At 31.2% G+C, this 22,606-nt stretch overlaps 2 protein-coding genes across 2 annotated transcripts; both read right to left on the bottom strand.

Annotated features, from left to right (window-relative positions):
* Positions 1 to 577: 577 nt before the first annotated feature.
* LOC148628799 (CD209 antigen-like protein D) lies at positions 578 to 4,828 on the bottom strand. The gene is made up of 5 exons (XM_088594643.1): positions 4,694 to 4,828; positions 3,296 to 3,388; positions 1,589 to 1,677; positions 1,264 to 1,345; positions 578 to 857 (listed from the first exon to the last, which is right to left on the bottom strand). The coding sequence occupies exons 2-5, from the start codon at positions 3,360 to 3,362 to the stop codon at positions 631 to 633; spliced, it is 465 nt and encodes a 154-aa protein (XP_088450769.1). The 5' UTR covers positions 3,363 to 3,388; positions 4,694 to 4,828; the 3' UTR covers positions 578 to 630.
* An 8,998-nt stretch (positions 4,829 to 13,826) lies between these two features.
* Positions 13,827 to 17,830, bottom strand: LOC148628798 (CD209 antigen-like protein C). The gene is made up of 5 exons (XM_088571029.1): positions 17,782 to 17,830; positions 16,815 to 16,865; positions 15,502 to 15,590; positions 14,725 to 14,812; positions 13,827 to 14,095 (listed from the first exon to the last, which is right to left on the bottom strand). The coding sequence occupies exons 1-5, from the start codon at positions 17,828 to 17,830 to the stop codon at positions 13,875 to 13,877; spliced, it is 498 nt and encodes a 165-aa protein (XP_088427155.1). The 3' UTR covers positions 13,827 to 13,874.
* Between the last annotated feature and the right edge of the window lie 4,776 nt (positions 17,831 to 22,606).

Below are 22,606 nucleotides of genomic sequence, written 5' to 3'. Positions count from 1 at the left end.
AGTAACCCTGTTCCTGAAGCCTAATTGTAAGAAGCCTAGCGCGGTCCAAATGTCTGCGTAAAAAGGGCAAGCTCTGGCATGACATATATGTTTTAATATATGCAGGAGCTGAAGGAATATTACCACAGACGAAAGAAAAGTTACAATTAGGAAAAAGGTAATCGCATTTGTCGTATAGTTTGGTCAATAATTTTATTTTTCCATCAATCTCTAAGTGTAGGTCAAGATATGTAGTATACTTTGATGCTAAGTATAAAATCCTTGAAACTAGGATTGTTTTACGACAATAGTTGAAATTAGGGAACAAAAATGGATAAAGTTCTGGTAAACGTTAACTTATTATACTGCCAGTTAAGTAAAATTACCACAAAATCGTTTAAGCTCCCCCCCCCCAATACATTAATGCAACAATTTTGACGCAGTTTGTTATTAAACAAAGATGACATTTAGTACTTTTGGTACTTTATTATGAGTCAGTTAAGTGAAACGGAATTTCAAGTAGTCAAAACGGGCTTTTTTGCATCACCAATAAAGCTCTTGCAGAAAGAACCATAGATAATAATAAAGAAAAATAACATTTAGTTAGTATTATTATTTATTCTATATCAAATTTTTGTTAAAATAATTTTTCTAGCTAAATTTTGAATTTTTGTTCTTTTCACAGATAAATTTAATGGTTTTGTGGCATGCTTGGTCATTCCACTTTGATTTTTTTAATACTTCCACACAATCCTCTCCATTTAAGTCGTTTGGTTCTTTGCCATTCCAGTTGATGAAGTCCTGTTTCTTCAAAGTTGTCGCTTTTACCCAAATCCCTTCCACAAAATAATCGACCAGGCCTATCCAATAGGGCCCGTCTGCAGAAAAAAAAATAGATGGCATAAAGATAAAATGTGGTCGAATTTAGGACTACATGTAATATCCTTAATAAGTCTGATAATTGACATTTTACAGTTTAACATAATTTTTGCAAACATGTTTCTTGATTCATGTTAATCAGGTATCATATTTTAAAAAAAAATTTTGTTTTACATTTTTTACACTTTTAATTGTGTTTAAAATTGACTTACTTACATAATTAGCTATAGAACATGTTAGTCATATAATAAAACGAATTTTTTTAGTTATCATTTTATTATGATCGAAACTTTTTTTTCGATTTACATCCTTATCTTTTCTAGCAGAATATATTCTAAAATTATAGCAAACAATGATCAGAATGTTAAGAGCAAGATATATTCATCAGGAAAGCACAACTCTTACTTTTTACCATTGGTCTTAGTGCATCAGATTCATCCTTTCCATCTATTTCAACTAGTTGTCCTCTTAATGATTTGCAAAAATTCTGCAAAAAAAAAAAAATAAAAAAAAAAATAAAAAAAAAATAATTTCGTTGAAATAAACAGATTTATAAGAATGAAGGTAAAACAGATCACAATAAACATGATGGACGAGGTTTGATTTTACGTTTGCATTTAGCCGAGAATTCAAAACATACAATGACGTTTTTAGGTGACGTAAACTTTATCTATTTTGCAAAACATCGTTAGCGTCTGATTATTTTTACTATATAGGAAAAAAGACATACCAGAGCTGTGTAAAAGTCGAGTTTAAAACTGCTAAAATAGTAGCACTTTCCGTTTGCAAGTTTCCACCCTTGGTCGCACTCATGACCATCTTAATGAAAAAAAGACAGAGAGTTAATGCAGTGATGCCTTTATAATATTAGATTGAAACAATCAGAAATATGATAAAGATGACTAGTATTTTTTTTTAAGTTTATTTAAACAGTAAATGATCGCACGCTAATAAACAAATCAATTTATCTTATTTTTGCTCTTCAAATTATTTCTAAATTAAGAAGTTTAACTGAAGGGCTAGTGAACGGAGTCAAGGATTCTCTGTTGAAGCTCAATATTCTCTTAAAACATATTCATTTACTATATACACCATTTGCAAGAGTAATCAAGGGAACCAAGGCCACAGCGGTAATCTAAAGAATGTAATCCAGGGACAAAGACCAGACATGGAAAACAGACATACACAACAAAGAACATAAAAGCATACATACAAAGTAACAAAAGTAAATGAGCAACTCGGACTCCACTAAAAACTGGGAGCATGGACCAGGTGTACCGGTAGGGTAAGCGTCCTCTGCTTTTCTAGAAACACCCGCCGAGTTGCTCATAAAAAGTCAAGTCCGGAGTAGACAAACGAGGAAAGGAAAACTATGACCCGTTGAATAAGTTGATATTATATAGTGATAGGGTTCCATACTTTCTTCCCCCTGGACCCCCCTTTCCGTTTCGCAGAGAGAAACTAATCTCTTATTTGATACTCCTACATTGTTGAATAGAATTTGATAAACATTTCACAGAATCAATACTACATATTTCCATTAGGCACATATTTGTTTTTGACAGAATCATCTTGAAATTTCATATCGCAAAACATTGACTTTTTACTCCATGAATTTGGGAAATTGTGTGTACTCATCTCTTATCCGTTATCTCTTATACACCACCGAGTGGTATAAAATACAACTTTCACAATATTCCATTGTGTAACTACTATTTAAGACTTTGATCGAAATCAATTCGAGGTCAAAAGGTTCATGTTATCAAATGGGGAAGTTGGGATATCAAATATTTTTTTCTAATTTGGATAAGATTTAACGGCCAGGATAAAAGTTGTTATATGTTAATACGAAGTTGTTCTAAATCCAATACATTTTCTATTACCTTTAAGTTAGATTCAGACTTAATCTGCCGTGAGAAATATATAAACCCAGAGATTTACCTACACAATTGCTCTAAAACATATATAATGATTTAGTATGTAATATTCTGTAGCAAATGAACGATAACTGTAAACGAATAAATTTTTGCAGTTGGTAAGTTTAAGCGGATATTTTCAATCGTGCAAATTCGCAGGTATCACTTTAAGCGGTTTTAAAGAATGTCAAGTACTTCAATGTGTAAAAATGTAAATATTTTATTTCGCGGGTACTAACCTCGCGTTTATCGGTTCATCGAGAAAACAGCGAAAACTAATACACCGCAAAAATTAATACGTTTTAAGTTTTTGATTATATACGTTCTCTTACTTTACGATATTCTCAACATCTACTTTGTTCTAAAACACAACATAATTTTGAACATATTTATTTTTTGTTGATTTTAAAAGACTGTTACTGTTCTTATTTATCCTGCTTTTGTGATATTTATAAAATGACGTAAAAGGAAATAATCCTAACAATTATTAAGCCAATAGGGTAAAATATTTGTAATCATACCTGCTTTGGAGTCTTTGACCAAACTCCATAGGAAATACAATAAAATGACTTCATGTATCCGCAACATTTTCTGTTTTTGGACTGCTTGGTTTGCTGTAGACACGAAATATAAAATAGAAATAAAAGAATCAGAAATCACACCTGAAGAAATGAAACTAAGAAACAAGTAAGAATCATCGAGCAGTGAGAAGCAATCGACTTGTTGACAGATACCGGCGTCCAGAAAGGAATGTACTTAAAGACCTTTACTTTACCTTAAATGTTATTTGTATCACGGAAATAATACATGTATAAATACCGTTGTTATTATTATTAAAAATGTGTTTTGAATAGATGAACAACTGAAGAATTGACTGCATTTACATGAAAATAAACACCAAAGATTATTATGTTCAAAGATATACAAACAATTACAAAAGCTACTAATCTGTCCTGAAGTTGACATCTGATTATCATACAATTGTTGTTCTCATTCCAATTGATATAATAATTTTCGGATCATTCAATTTAAGAGTAAATTTGCAAAAGTATGACCGTCGGTTGAGTTTTTTAAGCAGTAGCAGCCGCGTTTTGATGGATAACAAGATATTTGGTATAAAAATATTTTTTTTCAAAGCGCATCACAAAGGTTGGTTTTATATTATGTTTATTTTTTTTTGCATGTGTTAAATTATTCAACATTATGACGATTGACTGCGATATTTACACAAACTTCAAGAAATAAAAGGGATAACATACCATATTAAAAAAAATAACCAAAGAGTTGATTAACATTAATGTTAAGTTAAAGTGGAAAAGAAAGGATACACTAAATCAGAAATAGATCTTCCGATAATCTTTTAAACATTAGACATATATATCAAGCAATGTTGTGTAAGGTAAATTGAGGTTTATCACTGAATCAATAATGAGACACCAAAATAAAATTATTCTAGGTAAGAAAGACTACTATTTAGAAAAAAATAAAACTTTAAGATCTTGAAACATTGTCAAAATTGTCCCTCAAAACTTTTACGAAAGATAATTTGTAAAAAATGCCCATTGAACAAGCTTCAGTGTTAATTGTAATGTTTTATTAATCAGATTACCCATATTTTACCATTGAAGTTTATTGACTATGCAGAATCTCAGCCAGTTCGATAAGAATAATTCATTATTTTGATTTGTATTACGAAAATTTCATTATCTTTCAATAATAAAACCCATCCCCATGCTCTGTAAATTTTCAATATTTTCATAAAGGTGAGTGATCTCAAAAAATTATTTACAATTTAGATAGGCATAAACAAGGGTTCATTTCTTCAAGTTTTAATGACAAAATGCAAATCGATTATAACTTTCTCCTTAATCCTTTTTAATGTAGGAGGAATACACTAGCGAGTAAATATAGCTACTTACATTACAAAAAGGAAATGGAACTATTGGTTCGAACAAGTCTCATCTATAATGATTGCATATTTATATACAGCAGAGCAATATTTAAATTTCCGTTCACTAATTTCAGACAGGAAAGATGGTCCTATATATAGACATTTCAGTAAAACAGAAATTTAAAATAGGATTCAATTACTTATTATTTCAAGAACATATCCTATTTGTGGTTTAACTAACGATGTACATGGTGGTACATTGTACCACAAAAAGGAAAAAAATACGTATAAATTTTTATCTTATAATTTAAGCTTGCCAAATTATGTTTCAGTAAGATTCATCTAAGAGTATTGATCAGCCACTGAACGATGCGTGACATTGGTACCATCGTTAGCTTGTACGTGATGGCTCCATGTGACAATGAAGACCCGCATGCATTGGGGTAAATTGTCGATGAATGTACTAGCGTAGATTTGTAAGTGAGGGTCATGGATTTATTATATTTTATAGACACTCAATGATTTCTCGGCTAGTAAATGGTTAGATAAATTAATAACACAGTTGTATATCATTAAATGCATAGTTATCACATACACACACACACACGCACGCATAGAGACCAGACAGAAACATATAACTTGACTGTACTTTTTTTAGTCTTTTGGTTCTTTTTTTAACTATATGAAACATTTTGATTGTCCCTTTTTGTCTGGAAGTAATATTGAATATAAATTGTTTGTTGTTGAAGGTATCCGACAGATGTATATGCTTCAAAACACTGCTGGAGATTGTTCTAGTAACATTATTAGACAGAGACATTTCGCAAATAAACGCTCACGCATGAAAGGGGTTTGACAGGCATTATTATTTTGTTTGAAAAAAAAAGGTTCGTGTAGATCTTTGCACTGGTTTAATAGAAATTAAATGTATATTTCTTTAAATGATAATAATAACAACAACAACAACAACAACAACAACAACAACAACAATAATAATAATAATAATAATAATAATAATATTATTTCTTTCATCCATCAGAAGTAGACAATCATAAGGAATAAGAATTGTGTATTCAAAATTCAAGTATAACATCTTGGGTGTCGTCCTCTAGTTATGAGGTTTTAAAGGGTATTGTTTTACAATACAAATGAAAGAATAATTAAGGGAACGCGTTTACATGCCGATGAAACATCAAAAATAAAACATTCAATTCTTATAATTATATTTTATATGTTTCTGTTACTTTATTTCTTTTTTATTTTAGATATACATAGATAATGGAATACACAGGGATCAGTAAAATAGTCCACTTTATTGTGGGCGTGGCCTCAGATGTGTTTCATCGACTTATGAAACATCACGTGCAAGACTGATTATCAAAGAGATTAGCGTATTGAAATTATGTATACGGTAAATGTAATAACATCAAGATGACATTTGTTGTGTGAGCAACAAAAAGGTGTATTTATGCTCCATTACAAGTAGTGCTTGCTTTATGTTTCATATATGTGTCCTTGAAAATGTAAAAAAGCCAAAATCAGCTTTTGTTTACATAACTACCACATGTTAAGTGTACCCTCAGCTATTTGAATGTATATCATGAATATACAGTTACTCCTTGCTCGATTTAATTATTGTATACTCCATCATGGATACTATATATATCGCTACACTTCTTTTATCTATGAGCATCAGTGTTGTTTTAGATATAACGAGTATTTGTATTTTAAAAGTATTTTTAAAGTAATAACCACTATAATATTTTTAAGCAAAAATTTAAAAAAACGTATATTTATGATTTATGGGCCTTTAAAACAAGATTCTTGCTTCAAAATTTGCAAGTGTTTTGGTGTTAAATTCTTAAATCAGGAACATGGATGAACTGTTCATGGATCGGAAAAATAAACAGAACATGAAACAGGTGCAAAAAAGATTATGGACCAAGTGAAACAGTTCAAAGACCAAGTGGGACAGAGCACTGACCAGGTGGGTTTCGTCGAAAAAAATAGTCTTTACCCAATAAAAGAATATACTTTCTATGCTTTTAGAATGGGAGTTATGAACCTATTCTCATGAATTTACGGGATCATTAGACCAGACTTACTTATCCTACCATTGTTCAAACAGTCTTGAAAGAGCAATCAAGGGAACCAATATTATAGCGGTAATCAAAAGAATGTAATCCAGGGACAAAGACCAGACATGGAAAACAGACATTCACAACAAAGAACATAAAGTAACTAAACTCATACATACAAAGTAACAAAAGCAAATGAGCAACTTGGACTCCAATAAAAACTGGAAGCATGGATAAGGTGCACCGGTAGGGTAAGCATCATCTGCTTTTCTAGACATACCTGCCGAGTTGCTCATAAAAATCAAGTCCGGGGTAGACAAACGAGGAAAGGAAAACTATGACCCGTTGAATAAATCAATTTTCATGGTGCAGATGGATCACCATAACGATCCACGAGTTAATGATGACGACCATAAAACTTCAATCTTGTAGCAACATAACCCTGTTCCAGAAGCCTATTTGTTAGAGTTTTAGCGCGATACAAAAAGTCTGTGTAGTTTCGGCAAGCTCTGGCATGAGTTGTGGTATGAACACTCAATACGCAGGTGCTGAAGGGATGTTGCCACAGATGAAAGGAAATTTGACAATTCTGAATGAAAAGTCATCACATTTGTCGTAGGTCAAGATATGAGGCTGACTTCACAGTGTCTGTAGTATTCTTTATCTCAAGTTCTTTGGGGTAGGTGCCATGTATCAAATCCCCGAAATTAGGATTGTTTAAAGGTAATACGTCATCTATATAGCTATATATCTTGCCAAACGATATTCTTTCTTTCGGATCAGATCAGCTATAAAGTTGCAAGTAAAGGAGCAAAGTTTGTTCTCATTTGAATGCCGACCATTTGTTAAAAAACATGTCCACCACACCGGACAAATATGTTGTCGATTAGAAATTCCAGCATTTTTTAAACATCTTCCTCTGTATATTTGGAAGATGATTTGGAATTATTTCTTACTAAGTATGAGGAATCTCTACCAAGAACTATATATTTGTATCTAGGTGTACCATCTGTACAAACAACGATGTATAATGTTTTGAAGTCGGGATTTTAACTGATTATGGGGAATATAAGTATACAGTGTTAAGAAAATCATAGGTTTTAATGTAATTATATTCAGATAATAGTCTTGAACTGATTGTCTCCAAAAGATCTGATTAAGGTTATTGATCAAAACCAAAGTCCGTTTTGTATTTAGTTTGCAACTTCCGAGAACATCAGTCGAATGCGCAGAATTTTCTAATGTTGTGGTCAAGTGTAGAATAATTAAGTGTCATAATTATAGTTTTTACGCTCGAGAAGTATTTTGTTGATTATTTAGTTGATTTTTACTCTCTATATATTCAAACTACGAGACTAACAAGCCCTAGTAACATTGATATTGTATTCTGCTTTCTTTGCATGTCTTTCAATTGTCACCTTACCAACCTCCTTCACAGAGGATATATGTGTAATTTCAAGGGTTTTACACCACCTCTGCGACACTAAGTGTTTAATTCTACAACTTCAAACAAATAAGTACAGCACACCGTAATCAGCTTCACTGGATTGACATGAGTAATGCTCATGCCCTCTTAATTTTTCACATCCTGTATCGCAGAGATAGCCCGGGGAAACTTATCATATTAGGAAGCTGGTACAAGTCTATGGAGAAGATTATTTTATGATAAGAAATGTCGATTTCAAAAGTACTGTTAACACAAAAATTCATGTGTGCTTTACACGTGAAAGGAAAATATGTACCTCAATATTTGGAATTTGAAAAGTTTTGAGTTATTTAGTATTAAAATTAAAAGCTACGTGGTACCAAGAGCGAAACAATTTAAAGAAATAACTTCGCAAAACACTAATGATATATATTTATTTTATCGTATTGGACAGTTAAATATACATACTAAATATAAATGTCTTGTATTTATTTATAATTTTAAAGTTTTTTTCACCGATGAACTTCCTATGTCTGTGACATTGGGCATCATTCCAATTAAGTGATCCGGGATATATTTCAACACAATCTTCATTATGTCTATTGTTTGGTTCACGATGGCTCCATTTGGTGAAATCCTGCTTCTCCGGACTTGTCGCTGTCAACCAAATCCCTTCACCAAATAAGTCGGTCACACCTATCCAATAGTAACCACTTCCCAATAAATATAAAAATATATCTTAAGTTAACCACCTTTTATCATTTTAATCAAATTGAAGACTTCTTTCTAATTTAGTCTGATTAAAAAAACATATATTAAAAGTAGTTAGATTCAGATGTAATTTATCTGTTTGGTAAAGTAACTTAATTTCATTTGAGGTTAAGCTAACGTGCAAAAATGTATAAAACTCTATACGAAAATTTGTTTCAAATCTGTAACCACAAAGCCGGAAATTGGTGCGTTTTCGAAATTTTTGGGAATATTATATTATTTATTGATTTCAATATTTTGAATTCCAAAATTCCTAAAAAAAGACAATTACAGTAACTATCCTATTATGAATCGATAATTTTTGTAGCACAATACTGACATCACAAAATTGCTATATGAAAAAGACGAACCTCCAATGTTTTAAAAAGTTTTAAGTGTAACGATTGTGTCTTCTCCATGTATTTCAAGTAGCTTTCCATCATGAAATTTGCAAAATCTGTAAGTAAAATTTTATTCAGCATTTAAAAATGTGAACAATCATCACATATCATTACTAAGGTTAACCTAAGATGATTTTAACATACATAAGTTCAATGCTCAAGTATGTCTATGTCTGGACCATGTCAAGATGATATTAATTTGATGGCATAAATTATTATCGAGTATTACATTGATTAATGGAATACGTGAAAATGAAATACTATCATGGTAAAATTGTAAATATCTGATGGATAAAATATTTTATTGTCTTGAATGAAAAGTTGAAAACATTTTAATGAGAAATTTCATTTAACTCAAGACATGAAGTGACTTATTCGGGAAAATTTGAATTAAAAAAGAAACAATCACGTCAATATGCTAGGATACTTGTTTGCTATAAATGAAAAAGGAAATACCAGAGCTGTGTAAAAGTCGGCATTGAAACTACTAAAAAGGTAGCACTTTCTTTCGAATACACCCATCCTACGTCGCAATCAGTACATTCTGAAAGTAGAAAGGACGGGAATTTTTTTTTTAATGATCAAAATTATACCAATTGAAAATACTGATTGAATGAATATACACAATTCTTTATGAAAAAGTAAAAAGACTTCATTTGTGAAGGACTTTAATATTTTGGAAAATATTCATAACGAGAATAGGTATGGTGTTTATGTCAAATAGACAAAAACCTCACAGGGATGAAAATGTCAGCCCAAGGCCACCTATTGGTCTTCAATAAACCACGAAGAAATCCTCATACATTAGTATACCAATATTCATTTCTTGGATAATGAATTACACCGCCCGTATGTCATCTTCAATATTATCGTTTATGTTCCGTTTTGCTCTGTAACATTGTTATATTTGCACAGTTCTAGGTATTACGCGGGATTCTATCCGTTTCCAAAACTAAATCCTTTAAAGAAAGAGAGTTTGAATTAACTTCATCTTTACTACCCTAAAACTAAAATTATAATACAATGAAACATTCAAGTTACAGAACCAACCCTAAGCTTACAGGAAATATCTGTCAAGATCTATCAGTTTCTGGCCATCCTATGTTACTAACAGTACTACCTCATGCATCTGATGAACATAATGGAAAAATGCAAAATTTGAGTCAAACGTTCCTTAAAAAGAGAATGACCGTAACGTTTAACATAAGTGTAAGTTGTTTAAAGTCAAATGTTTTGATACAAATTCCTAAATTTCGTAATAAAGTAGTACTAAATTGTTAATATTTGTTTGTACTCAATTAGGTCAAATATATCCAAAGCTAGACAAATATTTAATATCTAATATGAATAATCATTTTTTCTATTTGTTATTGTAAATGTGAAACCCAATCTCTTTTGATCAACCTGAAGTAATTAAATAAGTCGAACCTTAATACTGTTCAAACTAAAAATCAAATGGACTCAATTAAAACAATTTTGGATTTGAAATTTGCTCTTTTCTTCTCACAATGCATGAAGAGTCATACGCTGAAATGTTACAAAATTTGATAATAAGCATGTACACAAGTTTTATTGATTAATTAAAGAGCATTGTCATTTTTCTCTGATTTCCTTGTTTCTATTTTTTGTTTTGTTATTTATAATTTGGTAAAAAAAAATATCACATTTGCATAGGCCAACAACGCTTAAACCATAATAAACATACCTGCTTTGAAGATTTAAATCAGAGGTAGAGAAAAAATACCAAGCATAAACAGAAACAGAGACAAAAAGTTGCCAAATACATCTCAAAATTCATCACGAGAATTATTGACTTCTTCCAATAACTGTGTATGATATTCAATGTGAAATAGTGCATTCCTGTAAACGATGAAAGAATATGTTAACGGTATTCTGCTAATTGAAGACTGAATAATAGATAGTTTTTGTGTTAAGTCGAAGAGCATGCATGACATATTCTTTCGCGTGAGTAGACCAGTAGAATGTTCTTCACGGAATGGTATATTGAGGATGATCCACGCATGCTAATCGACTATCCCACAGTTTACATGAAAGGTCTTTTGTAAGTCAAGGTGTTGATTGAAATATCATTTGTGGTACTTTCACTTTAGTGAATAACGCATCTTTATCATTGGTTAGTTCAAAAGTCATGTTCAATACATCAAAACATCTTAGGAAAAGACTGCATATTACCATTTCAACAAAAATGTGTATAAGTGTTTTGTTAGCTGTAAAACAAAGATTAAACTGACTAGAGGTACACATACACACTGAAGCAACAAACGGACGACAAAGACAGTTAGTTGCAAACGCAAATTTGATTTTCCTTTTTTTTTTTAAGCGTAACCAAAAGAACCAAGATTCTAGCGGCAATCAAAAGAACGCAATCAAGGGACAAAGACCAGACATGGAAAGCTGAAAGACATAAAGTAATTAAAATCATAAATTTACCAAAATAATACGAAAAAAGAAACTAAAGTTAATGAGCAATTCGGATTTCACTAAAAATTGGCTGCATGGGCCAAGTGCACCTGTTGGGTAAGCGTCTTTTGGTTTTTAAGAAACAGCCGCCGCGTTGTTAAAAAAGTAATACACGGGGTAGACAAAAGAGGGAAGGAAAACTATTGCACGTTTAACAAATAGTAGAAATAAATGTACTAGCACTAATAACTTTACGAATGAGGGAAATAACTTTTGATCTGTTTTTATATCTGATAATAATTTATTTGTTTTGTTAGGTTACTTTGAACACACATTTTGACTCCGATAGCCACAATTTCCTATTCTTTCTGGCATTATAATGAGTTTAACATTCCATTTCATTCAAACATAAAAAAAAACTGTGCCGCCCATATCAAAGGACTTGCCTGGTTTTGCTTAATTAAAAAAATGCAAAGCAGTTCCTATTATTGATATTATAATTGTTGTAGGTTTGCTTTGTACAGACGGGGTTGTAGGGGGGGGGGGTAAAATGAGCAAAAAGTAATACGTTTGTTGTGGACCTAATCATTTATATGTTGAAATTATAATACTCATATGATAAAAAACATATCATTATTTGCATATGATAGTCATATAGTTATCATATGATCAACATATGTTAATTTTACTTAAGCATATACTTATCATATTTTTGTAAGTTTGATGATATCTATTTCTCGTAAAATATAGAAGAATATCAGTAGTTATTGGTATCAGGTGAATATTCTAAAACGATTTTGTTCAGTTAAGGTCGATCCTGAGTTTAGAAGTTCTCCTTAAGATATAAGCCTTAGGACATGTACAATACATGCCGAGCGAATTTTTTGACAAATTTACTGTTTTTCTGATCTCCCAATATATGGCATTAAGACACTACCGCTTCTTAAGGTGAAAAGTTAAAGAAATGCTCCACTTACGATTATTTCTTTGTAAATATGATCCATTTTTTTTTATATAAAATATTTAAATTAGTTGGAAAATGAACATTTTTTGAATGGAATCCATGGCACAAAATTATGTAAAAATGAAGATTGTTCAAGTTTTTAGCTATTATTTCTAATAAAAAATACTCTTTTCTTCCAAAAAATTACAAATAGAAGCTTCGAAAAAAATAATGCAACCTGTGTCCTTTTACCAGAAAAGAATGGATATTCTTTTCTTTAAAAGCAGTATAATAATCATTTGTAGCATATTTTATTCGCTCATTTGCTTTTGTTACTTTGTATGTATGATTTTAATTACTTTTTGTTCTTTGCTGTATATGTCTGTTTTCCATGTCTGGTCTTTGTCCTTGTATTATATTCTTTTGATTAACGCTATAACCTTGGTCTCCTTGATTACTCTTATACGACCGGAAAATTGTATGATTGTATAATGTTATGCCGCTGGCGTTGTGTAAGAACTTGAAATTTCGCTTACTAATTTTTATGCAGTTTTACAGCAATGTTTTATAGCTTTTAATTCCTCTTTTGATCTTTTGCCTACTCCGTGAGTGCTTCTAGAAAAGTAAAGGGCCCTTACCCTACCGATGCATACTAGTCTATACTTCCATTTTTAAGTGGAACACAGGTTGGTGATTTACTTTTTATTCTTTGTGCGTGTTATTTTGGTTAATACATATGCAAAAAGTTGCGTGTTTCATCCATCTTTGCTGATTACATTTTAAGTGGAAGCATGGGCCAAATGAAACAGACAGATTACCGTCATTTTCCTCACTAAAACAATTCCCGAGTTACATATATCGTTTCGGAAAAAAAAGGCAGTTAAAGCTGTCCTTTGCGTTGAAATATTTTTGAAATTAATATTTTAGATTGGTATTTTTGTTTCGGAAATGATAATCGAAATCATTTTCGAGTGCCAAAATTGACATAATTTAAATACTTAAATATCAAAACCAAAATGCGTGAAAAGTTTGTACATACTTACTACCAAGGTTGACTGTAGACGAAATGTTTTCAGTAGGCAATATTAAAACATAATTTTTGTCATCAGTGGTACTAAATCAGAAAAATTAAACAAAAGAGATTGTGATAATGCAATTTATTTATATTACTTTGCAATTTCAATATCTTATTACATCAAAGGTTTTTCACAGATGAACTGAAGTTTCTTAGTACAAGAAAGATTGTTCCACTCCATTGTTTTGGGATATAGATGAACACAGTCTTCCTCCTTATGATTGTTTGGTTCACCTTTGTTCCATTTGGTAAAGATCTGCTTCTTTAGAGTGTTTGATCTGACGAAATGTCCTTCAACAAATAAGTCGGTAAGACCTATCCAATACTTCCCCTGCCCTTTAAATATAATAAAACATGTCTTTGGGTAACATATTTTAATATAAGTCATAGTATTGAAGTTGTATTTGTTCACTTCTAAGAATCCCTGCAAACATATCGAAAAATAAATTACCCGTACGTCTTTCCATAGCCATACAATGTACATTTAGAGTAATCAAGGGAACTAAGATTCGAGCGAAAACCAAAGGAATATATATTCTTATGGTAAAGATTTGACAGGGAAAACAGACACACACACAACGAAGAACATGAAATAACCAATGTAGCATGTAAAAAGAAGCAGAAGTAAATGAGCGACCCGGACTCCCTCCACTAAAACCATGGATCAATGACCAGGTGTACCGGTGGGTAAGCGTCTCCTGCTTTTCATTGCACGGTAAGATAATTTAATTTTATAAAAGAGTAAGTAAACATATGTCTTAAAACCAAAATAAACGTGTAACTATTTCACCGGAATTGTTCGTTGTACAGATCTTTTGTTGGAAATTCCGTTATCAGAAACAATTATAAATATTGCCGGATTAAGTCAACAGCAAGAAGTTTTTTGGAAATAGATTAATAAATTATACAATGAGGTTTAGCGAAGAATGAACAATGGGTGTTTTATTATTTAAAAAAGGACTTACCACTATGTCGATTTATTTTTTTTAGTGCTTCAAACTCGTCTTCCCCATGTATTTCAACCAACTTTCCGCCATACACATTGCAAAAACTCTGTGAGTAAAATTTCATTCAGCTTGTTTTAATGAAACCAAATTTTATAATTTATACGTATAAAATCTATATACATTTTAATTAAAGACAGTGAAGCCTCTATATCAAATCACTAAAGAATTTGTATGGTCTAGGACGGCAGAAGTATACATAGGTTCAAAAAGTATTGAAATTAATATGAAGTGACTTCCTTCAGAGGTAATCTGTTTTGGACAGGTTTCCTGTTTATTCAGATACATATTTTACTGTACTACCTCAAATGCACTGCTTGAGCAGCAAATTTATATTGACTGAAATTGTTTTTAACAATCATGGTGAAATCATACTAGACAGATAGGATTTGTTAAGTGATTAGTTACGAATAATATATCATTGGTATTTTTCAATATGACAATATTAATCCCATTTTAACAGGAAATAGAGATGCTTGGTTAAAAGTGGCCCACGAAATAAAAATTGTCTACTCACTACAACAATAAGGTCTATACCTTAATAATCAGGTACGTACATTCAATTAAAAGGGTATCAAACGGAAGCAGACATGATTTGACCTCAGAATTTACATTTTAATACTTGCTACATAGTTTTAAAACATGAAATGACATGCTAAAATGGATTGGAAAATATTCTGTAAGAAAGCCTGTCAATATCTTCTAATATCATTTTGTATATATATAAATTTGACATACCTGCGCTGTGAAAAAGTTGACTTCGAAACTGCTAAAAAAGTAGCAATTTTCACCCGCATATACCCATCCCGAGTTACATTCTTTACCATCTGAAAGTATGTATTAAAATTAGTTTAGATAATGATAATAATAATGATAATTATAAATAATAATAATAATAATAATAATAATAATAATGATAAAAACAACAGATAATCTAATCAATAATGATACCGGTTAATGCTGATATTGATCGGTTGTAAATAATCCTCATGGCGGTTTTAGATCATTACACATCTAATCCGGGGTGGGCTCGGCGGTTTACACAAAAGCCTCTTGAATAAGCTTACCATTGCCCAGAGGCGAAAGCCCCCGTTTCGGAATTATTATAACTGTCTTTGAATTGGGTAATTTGCATAATTGCAATTCGAAGATTGTGCAATATTTATACAATTTACGATCTTTTAAAATACCAATTTTGATAATAATTTTCTTTTATTGGCTGTACAGTAGAACACTATCATTTTTATTCAGAGACTTTACTTTTTAAACAAACATCATTAGCTTAAAAATGTCTTCCTAAAAATAAGAGTAATTAGTTTAATAGAAAAATGACTTCCTTAGTGGAAATGCCGGGCTTATCTACTTCATTTTGGAAGAGTAATCAATGGAACCAAGATTCTTAAAAAATGTAAACCTGGGACATGGAAAACAGACAAACATAACAAAGAAAGTAACTAAAATAATACATACAAAATAACAAAAGTAAATGAGCAACTCGGACTCCACTGAAAACTGGGAGCATGGACCCGGTCCACCGGTAGGGTAAGCGTCCTCTGCTTTTCTAGAAACACACGCCGAGTTGCTCATAAAAAGTCAAGTCCGGGGTAGACAAACGAGGATAGGAAAACTATGACCCGTTGAATAAAATATACAGAAGGGTTCTTCAGTGATACAATATTTTAAAACTCTACTCGATGTAACTGCTGGTGGAGCAGAGATTCTTAGCGCAATAGTCAAACTTGTCTGACTTTAATTATACCATAGATCATTTAACGAAATCTGCAATGTCACAAAATTTAACATTTTTAAAGCACTGATGCTGTTGGTTTGAACATGGTAGTTCTTAGATTTAAAGGTGCTTGATTTTGCTTCCTATTGGGAATTATTGTTTGGTTAAGGTGCTTATGATGCTAGCTTACTCATTTAAACGCATGAACAACATAACAAAATTTGCAATATTCATATTTGATTTTTTTTTGTATTTCTCCCATTTTTGTGCTTGTTACTAAAAATGATTCTTGCAAAAGAATTTAAATGGTTTGTGGTCATACCTGCGTTAGAGTCTTTAATCAAACCAAGAAAAAGGAAATATAATAATATGACTTATAACCACATCTTCACCAGTCGTCGATTGGTGATGTTTTGCTGTAAAATATGCAATAGGAGAAGATATAAATTATTGATATCTACAACTTAATAGTCATTCACAATATAAATATATATCAAAATTCGCACTGAAAATATTCCTTTAACAAAGAAACAAACTAAAAACAAACAAGCTCATGAGATAAGACAACCACAAGTTCACATATCTTACAACTAGGATTCTTTTACACTATTCTGAAAACGACTACAGATTTCAATGACGAATGCAGACCTGCTCGTATCAATATGGGACTTTTGGTGAGGATATTTTAAGCTAGCGTGTGACCTTTGTTCGATTTTCTCAGGCTACAACAGCTATATGGATAAAAATGAATTTTTTTGGCTTACAAATTACCGAAGGGCTTCATGAAAGTTTATTTCATTTCATATCGTACGATCAATGTGGTTATTATCTTCGTATATTGTCATCGATGAAGTCGGACAATTTGAATCAAATACGAAGGTAATGCAAAATATAATTGTACATTGACACCAAGATAAGACGCCATATTCGGTGAAAATAGCCTACTTAGAATAGCTCAAGCGTCCATATTTCATGACTTATTTAAATTGATCGTTTGAGGTTTAACGTCAAATGGCAGATATCTCATGCATTTCAGGACAAAAACGTTTGGCCAGTCGAACAGAATCGGCATTGCATTACTCTGACACGCGGTATAGGATTTTAATTGTGCTAGCTTCCAGACACAACATCCTACAGGTGGAAATAATGTCCCACTTCGACACATTTTTCTGACTACGAGTTGATCAATCGTCATTTTACCTCCTTAATATTGCGTACAACAAAATCACTTTAAGAACGAAATGACTAGAAAACAGATGGCAGTAGTAGCATTTCTTCTTTAGACGTACCTTTGAAAGCGACTTTCAGCACTATGTCATTTATTTTTCTCTCCGTCATTATTTACAAGGCTCCTATCAAATATTTTTTTCTTTTATATATGCAGGTGTTAGAAGAGATATCGAGGTTTATTTGGTTAAGGGCTATAACACTATATGACCCTACTGATGAGTCTGAGGACTCAGAATACTACTTCAACTGAATAAATGTAGTTGACACACTATGTATATTATATACTTCAGACCTTTTAAATGGAAAATTTTGACTAATGCATGTATTTGAAATACCAACTCTGAATATGTGGGCTTTTTATCAATAGGTCGTTTTATACTGGTCAAATAAGACACACTGAAAAGATGTACTGCCTGATGGTTTATCTGACCAAAAAAAAAAAAAAAAAAAAAAAAAAAAAAAAAAAAAAAAACACAAAACCCCAAAACAAACAAAACAAAACCTTACAAATTAAAATAATGGGTGAACAATTGCCGTGAAAATGTCGCTTAGGAAAAATTTGAAGTACACAATTTTCATTACTAAAGTGAGGGGATATTTTTCAATCTGCATATTCTTATCATGCATATCACGGATTCTTATTATATACTTGTGTTTTAGTCTACCTTCCTTCTCCTAGTTTTAAATATTCAAATCACATGTCTCAACGTAAATGAAAAGATACACATCATCCATGCCCGATGTGTTGATGTACATAAAGACTGTTTATGTGAGATCCCAATAAAACGAGGACAAAAATATCATTAAGCATCAAAATGACCAATACTAATATTTCTGCATTAAAACAGGAAGAGAGTTTTTTTTTAACTGAAACCATGGATGGGGAAATCTAAATCAGTAATCTCATTCGACCATAATAGTAATAAACTGTAATTGATAACATATTCATAGTATCCACATATAATCAGTTACCATTGAATTTATTTCTGTGTAAAATGGGTGTAGTCATGATTACTTTTTGATTACATTTTAATTACATTATTTAAAGAATTGCTATATAAAAATAGATTATGAAGGAGTATTTTCCTTTTTTTACATTATTCATAAAACGTTACATTTTTATTGATTTAAGCAGCTGAATGCTGAGTTTGATAATAGTTGTGTACCACTGCAATAAAATTTAATTTTCATCAATTCTTTCTTGTTACCTGCCACTTATCAGTCAGAGCAAATTGAAAATGTAAATTGAAAATGTTTTTTTTAATAATGTTTTGTAAACACACACACAAAAAAAAAATACCAGTTTTATATATTGTAAATTTCGATATGCTGTACACTTGTTTCAAGGAGTAACCTCTCATTAGTAGCATTAAATCAAATATGTAGGAAGATCATAATCAAAATATTAGTTGTATACAAGAAGTACTCATAACCAAATCTATCGAAAAGGGAAGACAAATCCATTACTTAGAGGTTTTACCATATACAATAATAATAGTAATTGATTCGCATAATCCTCTACGGCATAATATTGACATACATAAAAACAAAATGATGAAACATTGAAATATCCAGCATTTTTATCTATGGTTGAAAAATATTTTGTTGTATTTTGAGTCAAACATATTGATCAGTGATATTATTTGTATATAACTTTCTTTTTGGCTATTCTATTGTTTTTTTTTTTAATTTTTGACACCTCGCCTAAACAGACACCGAGTCTGCTAATTAGATTAAAATAAAGATTTTGAACTTTAAATGTCAATCGACAATTTTCAAAAGAAATGTTTGCCACATTTTTGAAATGATGTATATAATGATTGAATTTACAAGTGAATAATTTATTTGCTAAAAATGTCATTCACTTACATACGCCTATGGAGTGAATTTATTTTCATTTATCGATGTGTAAAATATCTGAAGAAATCATATGTAATCGATTACTTTTGAAATTATGAGTTAAAGCAATGTAATCGATTATGTTCCCCATGTAATTATGATTTAATTGATCATATTTGAAAGTAACCGGCCCAACCCTCACTGAAACAATAGTAATTTAAACTAGTAAAAAAAAAAACACATAAAAAACCGACCAATTTTGCTAAGATACTCACACTTAAGGAAGACAATGAGTCATTAATGTCCTAACCTGAATCTTTCGGAACAAAAATCTCGTTTATATAGAACTGTACAATACATACATTTCCGTTTTTTACATACAGAAAAAAAATGTTGACTCAATGTGTATATAGTAGGAAAAAGTAACTTTGACCAGGATTCAATAACCAATATTTTAATACATAGTTGTTATTTGTTTACCCACATTGTACATGATGTTACACTGTACCACAAAAGAGATTTTAATCTTATGAAACGTTGCCAAATTATATTCCAGTGGGTGTCACTGACAGTATCAGAAGTGCCATTTTTCAACTTGTAAATGGTGGTTACATGTAACAGCAGTAACCTATTGGGGAAAATGGCCAAAATATAACTTATTCTGAGTTCTAATCTTTATGTCAATGCTAAATTAAAACTTTGATAATTTTAAGTGGTGATAACTCCAGTCGGCAACATTCATTTTCACTTATATTATTAAGTACAGTTTTTATGAAGTCTACTGATGGATTTCCAATAAAAATATATAGGATAACGAAATGCATGAATCACTAATCGTAAACTTCTCTCTTTTTCTTAATCAATAAACATATTGGCAACCAGGAATTAAAGTCCATATAAGGTGTGCCATGTTTACATCTGAACTAAATTCTGTTCTCATTATACTTATACATGTGTAAAAACTGTGTAGGACTGGGTGATGCAAAATCGGGGAATATATAAGACAATTGAGAACCACTCCATGGTGTATTTATATTTAGATAATTTGACACTACTTCGTAAACTTACCCACTTACCTCTTCCCTTAAAGTTCCTAGAATGAATATATCATAAATATTTATTGAAGGTAAAAGTATTGATAAAAATAGATTTAAAGAAGAAATTTCTAGAAAGCGCAATTTTTAAATATTCTTGGAAGAAAGTTGAAATATTTAAATAAAATAGAACTGTAAAATTTATGGCAGGTGACTACAGCTACATGCTAGTTAACTTATAGATATTGTAGTCGCCTGTTCATAATTTTGAACAAAATACGAGTAAAAAAGCATTATCTTTCGTTTTCTATGTAAATTTTTGCCAAATAATATGCCAGTAGGGTCATATACATTTATCGATCTGTCACTGAGAGTATCAAAAGTGCCATCTTTCAACTTGTATATGGTGGTTACATGTAACAATAGTAACTTATTGGGGAAAAATGACCAAAATATAACTCATATATATATATGCGTATGCGTGTGCGTAAAGGCTAACAATAAGCATCAATTCGAAATATTATTACAATGTTTTAAAGTTTAAAGTGATTTGTTCAAATCTTAAAAATATGAAAATTATTTTTCCGCATATATCGAATAATCAAGTCACATGTCACTTTAAATGTACTTGAAAAAAACTACTACACGAATATACATAAATATTTTCACAAACCATACTCCGCGAAGTCTAAAACATATATCACAAACCATACTCCGCGAAGTCTAAAACATATTTGATATTGAGTAACATCTCTTTCTTTATCCCTGGGAAGAAAGGTTTTTATTGGAAACAGGGACCCTTACATTTGTTCTCTTGGGCCGCATAAGGATATTGTTAATACCAAGTGAGTATGATATAAACTGTTTTTAAATTTAAAAAGGGACAAAAAACCTAAAAATACCCCCCTCCCCCCCCCAAAAAAAAAAAAAAATTGGTTGAGTGATTAGCAGATGCAGGAGCGTACAATTTACCTGGAAATGTACCAATTAAAGGTGAAAAAAGTTCACAAACGTATACTTACAACTTTAATTTTACAAATTGGTTGTATTGTCTATATATATAAAAATTCAGTATTACAAATTAGAAAAAAACCTAAAACAAAACGTATACTTACAACTTTAATTTCACAAATTTTTTGTATTGTATATATAAAAAAATTCAGTATTACAAATTGCAAAAAAACCTAAAACACCGACTCTTCACGCCTTGTATTGCACATGGTAGAACCTCTCGGTGATGAATTGGTCTCCTTTTTCGATTGTTTTGGTTTTGAATAATTGTACTTTTTGTATAACAATTATTTTTTTTATTTAGATCTTCCTATTTATTTGCTGCCGATGAGAGATTACTCCTTGAAATACGTGAAGAGCATTTCGAAATTAGCCACATTTATGATTGCCATTTTTTTGTTTGATAACATTATACGGAGTAACGGAGCTGAAGACTAATAAAATAAAACAGTTGGTTCATCATGGTGTCAGACGTTCTAGTTAAATAAGGTCTACATCTGAAAAGGTTCGTTTGGATTCTCCACTTTTACATTAGTATTGGAAGAACATTGTTATGTTTGAAGCGAGATCAAAGAGTATCTTTATATAATCAGTATCTCTGGAATTACATTTGGTTAGCCGCTCCTTATTTGGCAAGCTGAGGGTTCAAGAAGAGTAATTAAGGGAACAAGATTCGAGCGGAAATCAAAATAATATATTTCAAGGATAAGGAATAGACAGGAAAAAAGGAAACACACATAACAAAGAAAACAAAACAACCAAAACAACATGTACAAAGAAACAAAAGTAAATGGGCAACCCAGATACCACAACAATCAGTGCGTCTGGACCAGGTGCGTCGACTTGGTAAACGTCATCTGAATTTCTAGAAACACCTTTTAGATCACGTCCGGGTAGACGAAAGAGAAAGGGTCAAATCTTTCTCTATGATGCCGATTGATGCATCATAACGACACACGAGTTCATGGTGACAACCATAAAACTTCTGTAGTGTGACTGT

The sequence above is a fragment of the Perna viridis genome, chromosome 1 (genome assembly GCF_037379345.1).
Source record: "Perna viridis isolate PV_CMFRI_1.1 ecotype Kerala chromosome 1, ASM3737934v1, whole genome shotgun sequence".
In the NCBI taxonomy this organism is placed as follows: Eukaryota; Metazoa; Mollusca; class Bivalvia; order Mytilida; family Mytilidae; genus Perna; species Perna viridis.
Note: the sequence above shows the minus strand (reverse complement) of the source record. Positions and strands in the feature narration are given on the sequence as shown.

Excerpts from the sequence above, each read along its gene's own strand:
- LOC148628799 (XM_088594643.1), bottom strand. The coding sequence starts at position 3,362 with ATGTTGCGGATACATGAAGTCATTTTATTGTATTTCCTATGGAGTTTG. Across the intron at positions 1,678-3,295 it reads GGTCAAAGACTCCAAAGCAG|ATGGTCATGAGTGCGACCAA; the intron begins GTATGATTACAA and ends TTTTTCATTAAG. Across the intron at positions 858-1,263 it reads ACTAAGACCAATGGTAAAAA|ACGGGCCCTATTGGATAGGC; the intron begins GTAAGAGTTGTG and ends TTTTTTCTGCAG.
- LOC148628798 (XM_088571029.1), bottom strand. The coding sequence starts at position 17,830 with ATGACGGAGAGAAAAATAAATGACATAGTGCTGAAAGTCGCTTTCAAA. Across the intron at positions 15,591-16,814 it reads GATTAAAGACTCTAACGCAG|ATGGTAAAGAATGTAACTCG; the intron begins GTATGACCACAA and ends ACATACTTTCAG. Across the intron at positions 14,813-15,501 it reads TCAACTTTTTCACAGCGCAG|AGTTTTTGCAATGTGTATGG; the intron begins GTATGTCAAATT and ends TTTTACTCACAG.